Source organism: Epargyreus clarus, unplaced genomic scaffold, assembly GCF_041222505.1.
Source record: "Epargyreus clarus isolate Ecla_fem2 unplaced genomic scaffold, WU_Ecla_fem_2.2 ptg000023l, whole genome shotgun sequence".
Classification (NCBI taxonomy): domain Eukaryota; kingdom Metazoa; phylum Arthropoda; class Insecta; order Lepidoptera; family Hesperiidae; genus Epargyreus; species Epargyreus clarus.
Genome location: NW_027332230.1, coordinates 11,165,803 through 11,183,408, shown reverse-complemented (window position 1 = coordinate 11,183,408; position 17,606 = coordinate 11,165,803). Strand labels below are relative to the sequence as shown.

The window sequence follows — 17,606 nt, the reverse complement described above, 5'->3', positions numbered from 1 at the left end:
ACACAAACTACATGTTGGCTAAAACATCCTATTTATTATGTATATTTTACACCTTTTCTATAACACAACAATTTTTGATTAATAATGTAACTACAGTTTTCTATGCTTCATCTTTTTTCCCAAATGGATTCATTTTGGACAACCAAGATGTGGTAGACCTGTAAATAAATTAAGTTTAAATTAAGTATGTTTTTTTCGTGTCAATAACCTGGAAATTCATTTTTAAATGTTAAATCTAAATAATGAATGGCTCAGAGCAATATACGGGTCCCAAAATGGCCTAGCGCAGAGGGTTTGGGGCTAGATTCCCAGTCAGATGTATTAGCCAGCCAAGTAATTAATCTACAGACTGGGTATTACGTATCTACGTATGTGTGCAAGGCACAATCGACAACACAGGGTGTAGGTTTGTAAGTATAGAAAGCATCTTAAAAGAAGATGTTCTGTTTCTTGTTATAAATTGTGTTCTTATCAGAAACAGCACAGAATCCTAGTTTAATGGTTTCATCACCAACCCATTATCGCCCCATGGCTGGGCACGGAATGTTTCTCAAAATGAGTAGGATATGGCCATACCAGGCCAGGCCAGATATGGTAATTACACACTTGGCCAGTGCAGTAGACTTCACATAGTTTTGAAATTTTTTTTGATATTTATCTCTCAGGTAAGCAGGTTTCCTCACGATGTTTTCCTTCACCATTTAAGCAAGTGATATTTAATTTCTAATACATACAACTATTAAATCAGAGGTGCCTGGGATGTGAACCTCGAACCCCTTGATAGAGAGACCAAGTTTTTGTTAACCACTAGGCTATCACTGCTGTTTAATGGTTAAAAATATAGAAAGTTTTTATAATAATACATACGCAATATCATCAGAAGAGTCTTTCGCTCCATCAATTCCTGCCTCTTTCAATTTCTCTATAAGATTTTTTCTATATAGTTTTTTAAGAGGAACTGGTTTGTTAGCTGCTTCCTTGATCTTTGCAGCTTTGGTCAAAGCTTCATACCAAGTTAATCCATACCATTCTATCTCCTCTGGTGTATACTGAGAAATAAATGATGTGTTAGTATTAATATAAAATGTGCCAGATGTAATGCTGTATGTTGTTCTGAATTCAACATTAAAATAAAATAAAATCTATAAACACTATATGAAACTCACATTTATGTGGTGGCACCTAGTGTAACTTAGTCATCAGGACATCCAATGTCAATCGTCAGAACTGTTTTTTTATTATTCAATAGCAGTTAATTTATTTTTATATATAATTCAATTGATGACTCAATATGTGTTTATTTATATGTGTTGTGAAGTTATGAAAACTTGCAATTACAGTAGAGACTCAATTAACCAGACTAATTTTTGTGTTTTTGATAATAAAAAATCAGACAAGATACTCTTAAACCAAAAAAGGTTTAAGAGTGGCTTCTATTTTTAGCAATGGAGGTCGAAAATTTAGGTATTTTTTTGGGCTAAAGGCAGCAATTAAACACTATCATTGTTAAATCCTTAGGCCATACAAGCACATACCAACTACTTTTAGACACTTGATTCAACAAATGAATGTAAATATTGTGATGTAGCATCATTGCAGTTGTTAAAATATGCACTTTCGATACTGTAATTAAACACAACACAACGTGGCACAAGTGCCAAAACATGAATTGATGCTGCCAAAAATAACAAGTCTACTTAAGCCGTAAACAACAAAGTTGCTTGACCACATTTGGCAATTGGCAATCTTGATAATTGCAAATTAGTTTAGCTGATATGCAGATGATTGAGTTTTTACTGTATACTCAAATTGGAACTGCATGTCAAAAGAACTTGCATTCGTGTGGAGGATGCAAAGTGTTTATAAAACAGTTATATTTCTCATTTATTTTCTTGATCATTAATATTTAATAAGCCATAGCTGCTTATTTGCAATGCAATCCTACAATTGTTTATTTTTAATCTTTTTTTATAATATGCAAGTAGAGATACTTACTGATGATAAATATGTCTTATATTCTTCATAAACTTCCATTTGTTTTTTAGGATCATGAGCATATCTAGGGCATCCATTCATCAGTTCGATAAGTATTTGTTTTTTCAACTTTAATGCTAACATAGAGACTAGATCGCAGGCAGGAGTTTTCAGCAAGTAGTGGTCAAATCCATAGTGGTCATTAATAAGTTTGATGGTCCTTTCAGTGACTGTGACTGACAGATGAGTGTTTAACACCTCTGACTTCACAACGGTTCTTTTCAGCACTGGTACCCAGTAGTGGGGTACTCGGCGACGTCGCGGGTCACGTTTTTGAAAACCTTAAGAAAAATTCTATTACTTTTTTAAACAAACGTCAAAAATATATTTTCTTATAAGCACATTTGTAATGAATTGTATGAAATTGAAAAGCAGTGACAAGTTATTAACATAATTTCGATGTTTTTTGTGTCTCTACACATTTTTCAAATATTTTTTTAGATAATCTAACCTTTAACGACGGCTTCACCACCCCATATTCCTTCATGTATTTCTGCAGGCATTTTCAGAGGGATTGGTATGTTTTGCACGGGCAACGTCTCGCCAGTAAGCTCATCGCGCCGCCACTTGCTCTCCTGAGGTATGTAGTGAACTGCAGCTGGCTTCAGCACTTTCCATTCACGCCAGAATTTTTTGTACGCAGGTGGAAGTTCAGCAGCTATTCCAAATTCAAATCTACTTCTCCTCTTAAATGTCTTCGAAAACTGGCGAGCTGTGGCCTAAAATGAAAATCCATTTTGGTAATATTAATACGCAAAAGGTCACAAATGTTCAGCAGTGTCAACAATTGGATCGTGAAGTGATGCAATATAAAATCTAATAATTAAGAAATTTGTTTTATAGTTCGGTACCTGAATACGGGAAGATGCCATTTAACTAACTTGCAATAAATTACATACAATCAAATTTTTAGGTGAACTTGATTTCCAGTATTAAATATTTTCCTGAAAATCTTGAACAAAACCTCAAATTATGAAAGATGAAACGTCAGTCCCAAATTTGCAGACACAGATAATTAAGAATATTATTAATATAACAGATAACTTAATCCCCACAGATTAGTTAAAGATACTACCAAATATTTAACCGTTATTACTTCATTAATATTTATCTAAGATAGAAACACCTCAGAAGATAATATTCTTATCAATTTGAATAGTATTTTGTAAAAAAATAATACCATTGTTTTTACCGATATTACTATTATGTTATTAAACCACAGTGTATAGCTAAAATAGGTATCTGTGCTTATTGAACTGACGTGACGTGGATCCACGGTTGCCAACTTAGGGGTTTTCCCCCCAGATTTAGGGGGTAAATGAGTGGTATGGGATTTTTCTAGGGGTTTTATATGTCTAGGGGTATTTTTAGGGGTTTTGTAAAGGCGCGGCGAGCAAAAAAAAAAAAAAAGGGGAAACGTGTCATAAGCTTGCACGGCGTCCAAAACAAACATGTTCTGAGCCGGCACGGCGGGGCTAAAAAAAAAAAACGGGAAACGGGTCATAAGGTGGCACGGCATCCCAAAAAAAAAAGTGTAATATATTTATAGGGGAATTTTCAAATAATTAATGCAATTATAGGGGGTTTCGACTTCAGTTTAGGGATAAATATTTTTGAGAGTTGGCAACACTGCGTGGATCTAAAAAATGGCAGTCAGTGCAAGTATAAGTGCCAAGTAGTGGCAAAATATTTTGTTTGTGTGGTTCTTGTTGTTTAGTACTTCTTTCTCCATTTTTATTCACGACTGTATATAAAATTACTGTGCCTTGTGTACTTTCATTGTATTAATGTGGTCGGAAGTTAATAAGCCATGTCCGATAACAAAAACATCGATAGCCTCCCTGAAAAAGATCAGGTGGATGTCGACATCATTGATATAGCAGAGTCGCCAGGCGAGGTCTCCAGTGGTAGTGTTAAAAACATTAAGGTAAGAGTCTTTATAAACCTTACTTATCAAATGTAGCTTTAAAACTCCGTGCGACGTTGTATTTGGTATGTTATGTTTCGTACTACAAAGCAATCAATATCACGTCCATCTTGCACGCGACAGAGACGTAACTCTTGCATTTGTCCTTAAAATTATATGTAACTTCCAAAAACAGAACACGGATTATAATGCACTAAAAATAAACTAATATGAATGTAATATGCACACAATGTCAATAGGGTCTTGAAATAACAACATTGATATAATAATATTATGTATTACATTTGTGTTGTTTAGGTATGTAATTTTGCATGGAACTAGTATTGTTAATTGCATTAAGTTTCCATAACAAATGCCTTTGGTTTACAATATACCTTGAGTGGGTGGATGTTATATTATTAATCACATTATTATCTGAGATGGTATGTTATGTGTCATTTTCTTTACTGTATTGCTGCAAATGATAATGTTGTAATTCTGATGGTTTTTTATGTCAGTGTAATAAAAACTAAGATTGTATTGAAATACAACTAGCACTAGCATGAGTACCTGCAATTTGTGAATCACTATACTTATTTGTGAACTCTTTATGTCATGCTACTTACCATATGGATTGGCTTTACATGAAGCAATTCTAAGACTACTGGGAGAATTCCTGTTCTGTTGTAATACACATCATTGAGAAGTTTTTGAAAATTATTTCAATTCCGCCAGTTTTTTTTTTTAATAATATATAAGAGTAGCAGACGAGCATACAGTCCACCTGATGGTAAGTGGCTACTGGCGCCCATGGACATCTGTAATCAACCCCAGATAGGATTAGATATTCCCACCCAAGGTCGGCCACAGATGCGCCGCTACCCCTGAGGATTAAGCTGGAACGCCTCGGAAAAGTTTGTCTCCCTTACCACACCCTTCAAACCGGAACACAGCAGCGCCTAACACTGCTGTTATTAGGTAGAAATAGGTGTGGCGGTGGTGCCGCCGGAGTCGAACCATAAAGGGTTCTACCACCTTCACATGTTTTCTTCAATATGTTTTTCTTCTTCAATATCTCTGTTTCAGCAGCAGCTATTTAATTTGTAATATGATCATACCTTCCTAATCTTCATAAATTAAAGATGCATGCTTCAATTATTCATTCGAACCTTGGGTCCCCTCAATTGAATAACCAATCTTGAAACCACTAGGTACACAAATTGCTTGCCTGTAATTTTAGATATTCTATTATAGTTATTTATTTCCACAGCATCACACATCAACATCTGAGAGGCAAATAAAATTCGAGCGAGCTCAAAAGTGCCTGGAGAATGCAGCCCTTGTGTCCAAGCGTATCAAGGAACATCGGAAAGCAGCTGCAGAGCTATTGGGCAAACCTTTTGGTAAGTTACATTATCATTAAATTTTATTAGTAATTTACTTACTTACTGTTATAATTTAATATTACGATAAAAACACATTTAATTGCAGGAGTGAATAACATTTGTTATGAGTGCCATATTAGTACTTATGTTGTAATAAATTGGACTCGTTTTCATATGTACCTGTTAAACATTAGTGGCAGATTTTGTGTTTTTATAATTCTTAATGTGATCGCAACTTATTAATATTAATTTCCAGCCATCCAAAATTTTGTCATGTCTGTCCCATAATATTTAACTATACAACAACATTCTTATACTACTTAGCATGAAACAATAGTTGTTATAATCAGTAAAAATTGGTCAAGGTGATATTTATATAAATTGCCATAGGAACCATAACAGATTTTATATATGTATATTAGATAAAAAAAAAATTACATTTTCAGTACATTATTGTTGTTTGCCACCATTATTAAGAGATGTACATTAAAAACATATTGCAGATGAAGATGTTGGTGACACGTCTTCTGAAATGGCGACCACCTTGAGCGAGAGAACTGGTTACTCTGTGGCAACGGAGAGATCTACCATGTCTGTTCAAGATGCCTTAAACAGTAAGATCAATTTGCTTATTAATTTTCCTCATTAACAATATGTTTCTTTAATCTACTATGAATATTTTTACCGTTACAGTCCCTGGCATCAGTGAAAGTTTGGCGAACACATTAAAACAGAAAGAACTGTTAATGGAAAGGATAAAACAATATAAAGAAATTAGCAAAAGACCCGTGAAAAAAACTACAGTTGTGACTAAAAAGGAGTCCACCAGCACTTCTGTTACAGCTGAAGTTAAAAGACAGGTAAAGATTGATAATAAATGTTTTAACTAATGTTACATACCACTCAGATGTTAAACCCCAAGCGAACTATTGTAGGCTACCATGGTATACATAAAAACATGCAGTTAATATAGTTTTTAAAAAGTTTGCTAATTGATATATTTTAAGTGAAATGTCAGTCCCGTGCTGTCTCATAAAATTATATTTTTTTTGCTTTTAGACTTCAGATAATATAGATGTTGTAAAATTAACAAGTACGATCAAAGAAAAGGAAAATGCATTAAGTGTGATGCAAGTGAAGATAAGGGCAATGGAGACAACAATTTTGGATTTACAAGAAAAGATAAATGAGAAGGACCAGATCATAGAAGCTAAAAATAAAGCAACAACACTTATATCTGACAATTTGAGTAAAAAAGGTAAGTGTCATTAAAATTCAGAGCAAAAACAGATTTACTGTGTGAGATTTAAGATAATAACTGGTATGATTTTTTTTCTAGAAAAAGATTCTATGCTTTTACTTGAAGATACAAGGCAGCAAATGATAAAAATGCAGAAGAATTTTGCTGCAATGGAGTCGGAATGGAAAGATGAAAGGAACAGGTTAATACAAGAAATAGATGAAAAGAATGATAAGATAAATAGCCTACAGGAAGCAAATACTATTTTAGAAAATTCGCGATTTGAAATTAGTTTAGCTCATTCTAAGCTAGCTGAAGAATTGGAATTAAAAAATAGAGAAATTTTTGAATTACAAGAAAAGTTAGAAGAATTATCCAAGACACACATTCCCGCACCAGAAGAACATCATGAGGATAAAGAACATATAGAAGAAGAAAAGGGAACTATTGAGATCGCGGAAATGGCAGCATTGACTAAAAAAATAGAAATATTTGAGCAATTGAACTTCCAACTCAGGCAGACTAATAAGGACCTAGAAAATCAACTTGCTAGCATGAATTCGGAATCTAAAGCACCTGCTACGAGTTCATCTGTTAAAAAAGGTAGTCCAGTTTCTAATCGCAAAGGTAGTAGAGCTAAATCGAAATCTCCTTGGAGTAACTTGTCTTCCGAAAACGTTGCAGAACAGGAAAAAAAGACGCCAAAACATGACAATGCTAAACTGGAAATAATGCTACAATCACTTAACAAAGATATCTTAGAGAAAGAGTATGTGATATCTCAAAAAGATTTGTTAATATCACAACTTGAAACTAATAATACAGAAAAAGATGCTACCATCGGTGAATTACGATCACGTGTTGAGTCACTAGTTAAGTCACCAGTGGAGTTGGTGGATGCTAGTACAGATATTATAGATTTATTAGATGATGAAACAGCAAACAAACAAGTAATACAATCAGACTTATCTTCCGAAACCATGAGTGTACCCTTAGATGCAAAGGATCTTGAACAACAGTTAAGACTCGCTCAAGAACAAATAGTAACATTAAATGAAGAAATTGAAGCAGCCAATAAAAATATGATTAAGGTGAAATCTCATTCAAAGCTTAAATTGAAACAAATGCAAAAGACTATTGATAATTTCAGCAAAGTCTCTGATTCTAATGCCGAAATTGTTAAGCTTAATGAAGAATTGCATCAGCTATCTCAGAAAGTGGCCGAATTAGAAGAGGAGAAGGGAAATTTACAGTTGCATCTAGTTGATTATGATAGTGGACGGTGTAAGTATATAGTTTTAATAGGAAATTCCTTTGTCATACCGTGTGACTTCCAACATCGTTGCGTAGTCACATCTCAAAGTAAACAACATTAAAGCTATTACCGGAAAGTTGATGTGTCATTGCCTCTTATAAAATTGATAGTATTTTTTTAATTAAATATTTAAAATATTTAATAAACGTGTATTTCGTTTCAGTAACTGAATCAGACGTTTATAAAAAGCTAGTGGAAATTGAAAACTTGGCAGAAGCAAGATTAAAATCTATAAGTTTGTTAGAAACTCAAAAATTCGACTTAGTTCAAGGTAACACTATTGTTTATTTTCTTTACCCTATTTCTAAAGTTTTTTTCTGTTTATTCTTCTTTATGTTTGTTATAACCTTGGAGCAAACTAACTCTTTAAATTTATCAGTTTATAATAATTTTGATAATTTTTCCTTTACAGAATTACATGATTTGCAGCAGAAGAATATTGAACTGGAAGATAAATTTGCTGATTTGTCTCAGCTTAAAAACGAACAGGTTTGTTCGGAAATAAAGTCGGTACAACTTGAAGAACAGATAGATGAACTTATTGCAAGTAAAAAAGAACTAGAACTTGTAATAGATAATTTGAAACTTGATAAAGAACAATCACTTGGGACCATTCAATTCCTGCAAGGAGAAAAGGAAGAATTGATTCAAAAATTGGAGAATTACATGCAGGAAAATATGGAATTGACAGATAAACTTGAAAAGTTAAGTGCTGAAAAAGTAAGTTCGGCTGAATCAATAGAGATTGTAGAATCTTTAACAACCCAAGAGAAATTAGAATTGGAGGAGTATAACAAGGGCCTTGACAATGCTAAAATTAGTGGAGGCGATTTACATGACAGCTATAAATCAGACATACGTCCATGTGATGAAAATATAGAGAGTTTGGTTAAGCAGAGCGCAGAGCTAAACGAAAAGGTTGAACTATTTACTAATGAACGCCAAGAAGTAATGGATAGAATGAATTCTATATCTTTAGAAAATGAATCCTTGCATGAAAAAATATTGGACTTAAACAGACAGTGTGAATCATTGCGAAATAATATCAGCTTATTAACAGAAGAGAAGTCAAATCTTCAATCTCTGAATCAAGAGCTAAGTCAACAAATAGAAGACCTAAAACATGAAAGATTAGAAATCATGAAAGAAACTGTAGAAGTAGTGAAACCACTAAGTTTGGACGAAAATGTCGACAACTTACTCGGGGAAAGCCACGATGAGAAGTCAGCTGGTGACAAGGTTAACAGGTCTAAATCTGTTAAAACTCTTACGAAAGAGATTCTAAAGTTAAAGAATACAATTAAAGAAAGGGAAGCAGAAATAGCCGACTGCCAAATGAAAATCCTCTCTTTAGAAGAACACCAAGAAAAACAAAAAGAATTGTTACAAAGCAGTGCATCTTATGAAGATAAAATCAAACAATTAATGGATGAAAATAATCAACTTAAGCTTAAAATAGATAAAAGTACAGAATTAGAGCATGACCGAGCACAGTCAAATGCAGAACACATACAAGAAGAAATCAAAAAACTACGTCAAGAATATTCTAATGCAATAAACGCTCGCGATAATAGAATACACGAATTAGAAAACCTCTTAAAGGAATATGAAACACAAATATTAAATTATGTAAAAACGTTACAACAAAAAGACAAAGAAATAAATGAATCAATTAATCAAATTACAAAACTGAATGATGTATCACAAAAACTTAAATCAACTATTGAATTGCTCGAAGAAGAGAAAGCAAAAGATCAGAACGTAGAACTAATCAAATCACTTAATAAACAAATATCTATGTATCAGAAAACGTTATCAGACTACGAAGATAAATTAAAGAATTTAGATGAAGAGAAAAATCAATTGGCATCAATGAAGGCGATGTTTGAAAATAAAAGTAATACACTTGAAACTGATTTAAAAAATATGGAAGAAGGGGTAAAAGAAAAAGAATTACTTATAAATGAATTAAAAACGCAACATCAAAAATACATAGATGAATTGTCTACGGTTAAAGTTCAAGCTAAGGAACAAGATGAAGAAATACATGAAATAAAATTACAATTAAGAAAAGAGTCTATTGAAAATGAAAAATTGCGGACGTTGTTGCAACAAAGAGATACTGAATTCTTAGAACTTCAGAAAAAATATGAAATTATAAAACAAAAGGTAGAAACAGCCACCAACGATAACAAGGACTTAAGTGAGCAGTTCAGTGCAATGGAGACTAGAAACAAGGAGTTAATGGAAAAATTAAAGAAATTTGCTGTCAATATTAAGAAAAAGGCAACATTGTATGCGGAGTTAGAATCCCAGTTCAATGATTTACAAAAAGAAACTGAGTCGAAAAATCAACAATTAGAACATTTGAATTTACAAGTTGAGACCATTCCAGTACTTCAAGAGAAGTTAACTCACGCCAAAGAACAATTAAATCTTATTACTAATGAAAAAACTCAGATGCACGAAGAAATAAATGTATTGAAACATCAACATTTAGAGAAAATAGAAGAAGTTTCTAAACTCAGTGAGTCACTTGATTTGCTGAATAAAGAACTATATGTTATAAAAGAAGAAAATTCTGTTCTAAAAAGTCAAAATGAGTACTACAGTAATAAGATGGCAGAATTTGAAATTGATCAAAAGAATAATTCCAATTTCTTGACCAAAATTTCTTGCTTGGAAGCAGATATCAATAAAAAACAGTCATATATTGAAGAATTGTCTAATGAACTTAAACACAACGAGGAAAAATTAAATCAAATACAATTAGGCCATGGTGCCAAGGTTCAGGAATGTGAACTTTATATTGAGAATTTGCAATCTGACCTAGAAAGGTATAAAAATCGTATCGGTCGACTCGAGGAGACCATTTCTATGATGGAGGAAAATCGGCTCTCTTTGGAACGTAAGGCAGATAAATTAGACAATCAGTTACGAGAAAAACGTCAAGCCTATGACCAATATTCAGATCAAGAGGATGAATTAGTGTCTAGATTAGCGTATCTTATGGATAATGACAGACTTATTGAAAAACAATTTTATGAAATAGACATGGAAAACCAAGAGCTACAATTCAAACTTCAGATAGCTAACGAAGAATATTCAGAAATGCAAAACACTTATTCTGATTTACAAGATTATTGTAAAATATTAGAGTTAAAAGCCAACAAAGTTGATGCGTTGGAATCAGACCTAACAGTTCACCAATCAAAAGTAAAGGAACTCGAAGCTTCTAATAAACGTTTAACTAACGAAAACCATATTTTGTTAGAAAAAAGAAAAACCGAAATGGATGAATTGGAATGCGAGTTTAATACACAGATAGAAAATGCCATTAAGGAAAAGAAAATAATTAGCGAAAAATATGAAAAATTATGTGAACGTGAGGCGCAATTAGAATCCCAGCTTCAAGAATATCACAACAATTTGGAAACCCTTACCATAAATATTAGAGATTTATCTTCTGAAAATCAGAAATTAGTGGAAGAATCTAACTTAAAAACAAAAGAGTCTGTGCCAGATTATACAGACCAATATATAAATGAAATTAATAATTTAAATTCTGTGATAAATAGTAAGAATGAAGAAATTATAGAACTTAGTAACAAACTGCAGACACTACAATCAACTAGTGCAGTAAAGATTAAAAGCTTAGACAATAAAATTTCCGACCTAACTAACAAACTTCAAGATGCATATGACCAAATAGAGAAACAGCTGATACAAATAAATTCAGAGATGCGTAACAATGAAGAACTTACTGGGACATTGCAACAGAAAGAAAATCAAATTAAACAATTGATAGATAAGAAAAAACTGTTCTTTGAAATGTGCATTCCTAAAACAGAAGGTTTAACCATTTCATCCACTATCGAAGATATTAGTGACAACCAAAAACTGGTTGATGTATCTGATCTTCAGTCGCAAATAGTTACTGACGAAGGAGCGGATTGCTTAGATACTGCTCCTGCAATAAAGAAAACAACAAATACATTGCAGTCCACAGCATCTACTCAGGCAAGTACTTCAGCAGAGGGTATTGTAGAACCGCCTATGGTTTCTAAGAAATCCTACCTTTGTTATGATAAAGAGGACAAACCGATTGTTGAAGAATTAGATCCATTTAATTCAGAAGAAGGTTGGGGTGTAGATGTGACTGAAGAACATGTGGACATAACACCTGGAATATTTGATTTAAATCAAAAGATTTCAAAACTCAATGAAGATAATCAACAATTAAAGACAGATCTGGAAGTAACAAATACTAAGCTAATTAAAGCTTTAAAGAAGTTAAAAGAATTGAAGGCTTCTAATGATATGTTAACTAAAGAATTAAACATTTCAAAACAAATCTCACAGTCCTCTATGTTGGATATGGCGATAGAAAGTGAAATGTCAAGCAATCTCGAAGAGTTGGAGAAAAAAATACAAGAACTTAATGTTGATTTAACGAAAGAAAAACGTGAAAAGGAAGCTCTGAAGAAGCAAAATGAAGTGTTCAAAAATGCCAATGATCGTTTAATGGAAATAAAAGAAAAAATGGACAATGAAGTTGAGTTATGGAAGTATAACTTTAAACAAGCAAACGACAAAATTTCTTCCTTTCAATGGGGAGCAGAAGCCAAAGATAATACAAATGTCCCAACTGCATCTCCTGGACAGTCTGTTAAAACTGTGGAATCAAAAGATGAAATAATGAAGCTCGAGAAAGAAAATGATGAACTGCAAGTCATAGTTGATAACCTCAATTCACAGAATAAAGATTTATCAAAACAGCTGGGGCAAATGAGTGAAGAACTAAATAATCTTAAGAAAGAACTGGAAAAACCACCAGTTGCATGCGAAGACTGCGAAAAACACAAAATACAGCTTCAAAACTTGGAAATTTCAAATGCAGATTTAAATAAAAACAATACTTCCTTAACAAAACAGTTAGATGACATTAGAAATGAACACGCAGAGGCATTAAAGAACCTTAATGAAATCAAAGCTTCCAATGAAGAAAGTCAAAAGGTTTCGGAACAAATTAAACAAGATTTAATTTTAGAAATCTCTAGTTTGCAAGAAAAGTTAGAAAATGAAATGAAATGTACGAGCGGTGCAAATCATACGATATCCTGTCTAAATGATGAATTAGATAATGTTAAATTAAAGCTGGTAACATTAGAAGATCAGGCTAGTGGCCCTAAGGAAAATGAAATGGACTATATTACCTTAAAGGAAAAATGTGGTAGCTTAGAAGATCAATGTATAACTTTAAGAAATGAACTAGAAAGCAAAAACGAAATGATTAAAACCTTAGAAGCTAAAAATGATGAATTGCTTAAAAAAATAATGGAATATGAAGTAGTAATTAAAGAATTAGAAATGAAGCTAAGCAATCTCAACGTTGAAAATGATCAACTTTTATCAACGGTTGCTGAATTACGTGCATCAGTATCGAGTGCTGTCGATCAACGCGGTTATGAAATAGCAGAATTATGGAAACAGCATTTAACACAAAGGGAAGGAGAATTCCAAAAAATTGAAGAAGAATTACGAACGCAATTAAATGCCTCTGAAGCTAAGTATGATCAATTATTAGATAAAATGCAATCAGCAAACCACGAAGAAACCGATAAAATTATAATGGTTGAACAAGTTTCGTCATTACAAAATAAAATTCAAGAAAAAGAAGAAAATCTTCTAAACTTACAAGGAAAATACGCCGATCTAATGCACCAAATAGATTTCCTGCGTTCAGATATGGAAGATGAAAAAGTTTTGCATGAGAGCAAAATGCTTTCTCAACGAGAGGACTATGAAAAAATTATTAATACACTTACTTCACGTAATCAAAAGCTCACCGAAGATTTGGAGAATGCCACCAAAACTTATGAGAGTGAAATATCTTCTGCCAATGTAAAAAATGAAAACCTGAGTGAACAAATTAAAGAATTGCATAATACTTTTGAAATGAAGGCCCTCGATTTAACAAAACAGATTCAAGAAAAAGAAAGGGAAATATATCAAAAGTCTCATGAATTCACAATCGTCATGACACAAAGAACAGAAGAATTTGAATACGTTAGATCACAGTTACTTGAATATGAAAAGAAACTTGAGGACTTAGGTTTTGAAAAAGAATCTGAATTGGCTATTTTAAGGTTAAAAATGCATGATACTATTGACAATTATGAAAGAAATATAAAAAAGGTAGAAGAGGAGAAAAATATGTTGGCAGAAGCGCTAAATAATAAAATAATAGAGTGTACTACTCTTAACAAGACTATTACCGATCTAAAAAAATCTTTGGAAGAATATTCGACCACGGCTGCAGAATCCCAATTAGTTTTAGAGAATCAAGAGATGGACATCGTGGCTTTGAAAGAAGAAATATCCAATTTGAAGGATGTAATTAGGTCTTCCAACAGCAAAATAGAGAAACATGTAACATTTGCTTCCGACGCCAACACTGAAGGTGAAAAATCAGAAAATCCTTTAAATAAAGATCTTCTTGATGCTGTTCCTAGAGCAGAATTAGATTTAGCATTATACATGTTGCATCAAAGAGATGTGAGATGTGAGGAACTTACAATGGAGCTTACGCAATTGTTAGAAGAAAGAGATACACTACAGTTGAGACTCTCAGATAGCCTACGTTCTATAGAAGAGTTCAAAACAAAGTCAAGTGCCGTGTTAGATGTTTCGGATCAAGACGTTGTTTCTGAGTTACCGTCCACGAGCTTTGAAAAGGAACAGCTGATTGATACCCAACGTACTCAGACCTCGCGTAGTAGCAGCATAAGTGATCCAGATCCTGAGAAACCCAAACTGCAAGCCAAGTAAGTAACTAAATTCTAATAATTTAACATAACGCAATATTTGTTATTTAATGCCATTAAAAGTTATTAAAATTCTTAAGCATTTCACGACCCACATAGATCCCAACTCTTCAGTTTTAATGATCTCTCACCACCGCTATAATATCTATTTCTGCTTAATAATAGCAGTGTTAAGCGTTGATGTGTTCTGATTTTACGGATGTGGTAAGGGAGACATACTTTTCTCAGGACTTCTTGGGTAAGAAATACTATCTGGGGTTGATTACAAATGTACCCACAGTACCCACTTAAAATTTGCCTGCTCTCATGCCATACCTATAATAAAAAATGTTTTGTACTAGGTTATCAGAACTGCGTACCGTGAAACACAGTCGTGACGTACGATTGCGACATGAGAGCGAACAGCGGCAAATGGGTATGCGTTTACTGCATCGTGACGTCGCCAACCTGCCCCCGGAGGCTGTCGATCAACTCGCCCAGGCTCATCATACGCTCAGTAAGTACTATTGTATCATTTTTATATACTGTTAAAGTATATAGTAATGCAGATTTGAAAGGTCGTAGGAAGGTACCACAACTACACCTATTTCTAGCACAAAGTTGGTCTAGAGTTCCAATGGAAGGCCCTCTATACCGGTTGACTTATATATGAGGCGAACGCAGAGCCGGATTAGCCTTAAAGCAGAGTAGGCAACTGCCTAGGGGCCCAGGATCGACAGGGGCCCACTGCAGACTCCGTACTAACACGCAGCCAACCCGCGTTGAGCACGCATAGAGCATGCGTATGTCTGAACCCGCCCTTAGGACGTCATCCATGCCTATATCGGGAATTGTATTCAGGAATGTGGGTAGAAGGCAAAAAAAAACATTCTTTAGTCAGTCAGAGTAGGTAAAGAAAAGGGGCCCGAAAATTGTATTGCCTACAGGCCCATACAGGGTTAATCCAGCTCTGGGCGAACGTCTTCAGGAGTTGTAACGCATCTGTTATCGACTTGGAGACAGACCGTTATCGAGGTAAGCTCCCGTTTTGCATGGAATTGGCTACAGTTATACTTGAGTGGCGGTTGCTACTTTATCAGAAGGACTGTATGCTCGTTTCATATGAAAAGATACTTCTATATGAAAAGATGACATGTAGTGAGTGATATCTTTGCGAAATAGTAATTATGAGACAAATTATTCATATTTCTATTTGTTTCTAGCTCGCGACTCCCAAAGCACTCCCACCGTACTTCTAAATTGGCTACGCGGCAAAAGCACTCCCAAGGTTGTACACATGTAAGTCGCAGTTGGTATAGAAACTGTATGTATAGAATTTTATATTCCATTATCTTTAAGATGAATAAATTTTATTTTATAATACAACAATGTTTACAATCACTGACTGCATTTAAATAAAGTTTTGCCACTACTGGTTACAATTGGAGAATGTTTGAAAAAATGTTTTTACAAATTGTTCATGTCACTTACGAGCGCTTGCCGGACAAGAACGAACCGCCCCTTTTTGGAGCAATGCAGAAATGTATTCATTATTAAATTAATACTGTCATTAATTAATTATATTCGGGTATTTTAGCTATATTCATTGTACGAGTAGGTTTATTAATTTGAAAGCAATATCTATGTATTTTGAAATCATTTTATTTTGTTCTAATATCAACAAAGAGTAAATCGAGTTTGTCAATTTTTTATAGATTCATATACTTATTTTTCGGAAGTAATGAGGATATTTTGTATTTAAAATATTTTATGTTCGTAAAAACCAGGACCTAAGCATAAACATGCCCATTTTCTATTTATTTGTACTAATTTTTGAACCAAATTATTTTAGTCGCTAAAGGCGAATTATTAAACGCTCGCCAATAGAAACTATACTATCTATCTACACTGTTTCCTTATTAATAAGTTTATTTCCCTTCATTTTATGATAACTCTAATTAACAATTACGAACGAACGATTTGCGAGTAGTTTAATTAAATAATTTACTTAGAAATAGATTGCATTTAGTTTTCAACATATTATGTTCAACACGAGCAGGGCCCGATTTAGCTATTAAGCCGCTCCGGGCAAAAGTTATCTTTGCTCTTTACAACGAAACCTTACAAATCTATCTGCATACAGTTATTTCTGTATACAGTTGACATAGAGTCAACTGTATATATGAACTTCTTTTATACTCTTCTTTTACCTGTAATTTTTATACGATTTTCTTCTGTACCTACGACCGCCCTTAATTTTGCCGCCCTGGGCAATGGCCCTGCTGCCTTTTATTAACCTTTAGATGGGGCCCTGAAGATAGAAAATACATATTAGCTTTTTATAGCATTCGTTTTTGTGAATACGACAAAGTCAACATTTAAAAACAATTTTGTACAATTATTTGACTAATTCTCTGGTAGAAACCTACAATAATTACTTGTGCGCGAAACATATTAAATTTAATATGTACTTAATACATTTCGAGTCCTCTATATATTTATATTATATATTGTATTCGCTAATTTATGAATTGTTAAGATTATTCAATGTATATAATTATAATACATAACCTATCAATGATTCCAAAGTGATAACTCTTCCTTTGTGTATGAAAATGTAAATTTGTTTTAATAAATGTTAATTTTTTGAAAATACTTTTTTTTTCTCACCTCAATAGATACTTAAGTTTATTCAAACCCTACCTAACCTATCTAAACCATCAGCTTGTAATAACAACAAGGAATTTCATTTATCTTCGTTTTAGTACAATTACTCGGTTTTAATGTGTGGTATTGAGTCGTACGGACAACATGTGTTTAGGAGAAAATTAATAGATCTTTTCTTTATGAGATGAAGTACATTTAAATATATTGTAATGACATTTATGTTTCGCACATTTCCCAGCAATTTTTATTACGT

At 33.3% G+C, this 17,606-nt stretch overlaps 2 protein-coding genes across 2 annotated transcripts; one reads left to right on the top strand and one right to left on the bottom strand.

Moving 5' to 3' along the window:
• Window positions 1-14: 14 nt before the first annotated feature.
• mRpL28 (mitochondrial ribosomal protein L28) lies at window positions 15-3,041 on the bottom strand. Its single transcript, XM_073086170.1, has 5 exons — window positions 2,886-3,041; window positions 2,486-2,753; window positions 1,996-2,315; window positions 868-1,049; window positions 15-158 (listed from the first exon to the last, which is right to left on the bottom strand). Exons 1-5 carry the CDS (start codon window positions 2,904-2,906, stop codon window positions 101-103), a joined length of 849 nt encoding a protein of 282 aa, XP_072942271.1. The 5' UTR covers window positions 2,907-3,041; the 3' UTR covers window positions 15-100.
• Window positions 3,042-3,675: 634 nt separating this feature from the next.
• On the top strand, window positions 3,676-16,378 carry LOC140751999 (uncharacterized). The gene is made up of 10 exons (XM_073086167.1): window positions 3,676-3,961; window positions 5,211-5,343; window positions 5,829-5,939; window positions 6,019-6,185; window positions 6,385-6,583; window positions 6,665-7,849; window positions 8,044-8,151; window positions 8,293-14,707; window positions 15,049-15,203; window positions 15,910-16,378. Exons 1-10 carry the CDS (start codon window positions 3,845-3,847, stop codon window positions 15,987-15,989), a joined length of 8,670 nt encoding a protein of 2,889 aa, XP_072942268.1. The 5' UTR covers window positions 3,676-3,844; the 3' UTR covers window positions 15,990-16,378.
• Window positions 16,379-17,606: the final 1,228 nt, after the last annotated feature.

Bases quoted from the DNA above. Each gene is read 5' to 3' on its own strand.
- LOC140751999 (XM_073086167.1), top strand. From the start codon at position 3,845: ATGTCCGATAACAAAAACATCGATAGCCTCCCTGAAAAAGATCAGGTG. The intron at 3,962-5,210 runs GTAAGAGTCTTT...TTATTTCCACAG, and splicing joins GTAGTGTTAAAAACATTAAG to CATCACACATCAACATCTGA. The intron at 8,152-8,292 runs GTAACACTATTG...TTTCCTTTACAG, and splicing joins AAAATTCGACTTAGTTCAAG to AATTACATGATTTGCAGCAG.
- mRpL28 (XM_073086170.1), bottom strand. From the start codon at position 2,906: ATGGCATCTTCCCGTATTCAG. The intron at 1,050-1,995 runs GTAAGTATCTCT...TTTATTTCTCAG, and splicing joins ATAAGACATATTTATCATCA to TATACACCAGAGGAGATAGA. The intron at 159-867 runs GTATGTATTATT...ATTTATTTACAG, and splicing joins GACTCTTCTGATGATATTGC to GTCTACCACATCTTGGTTGT.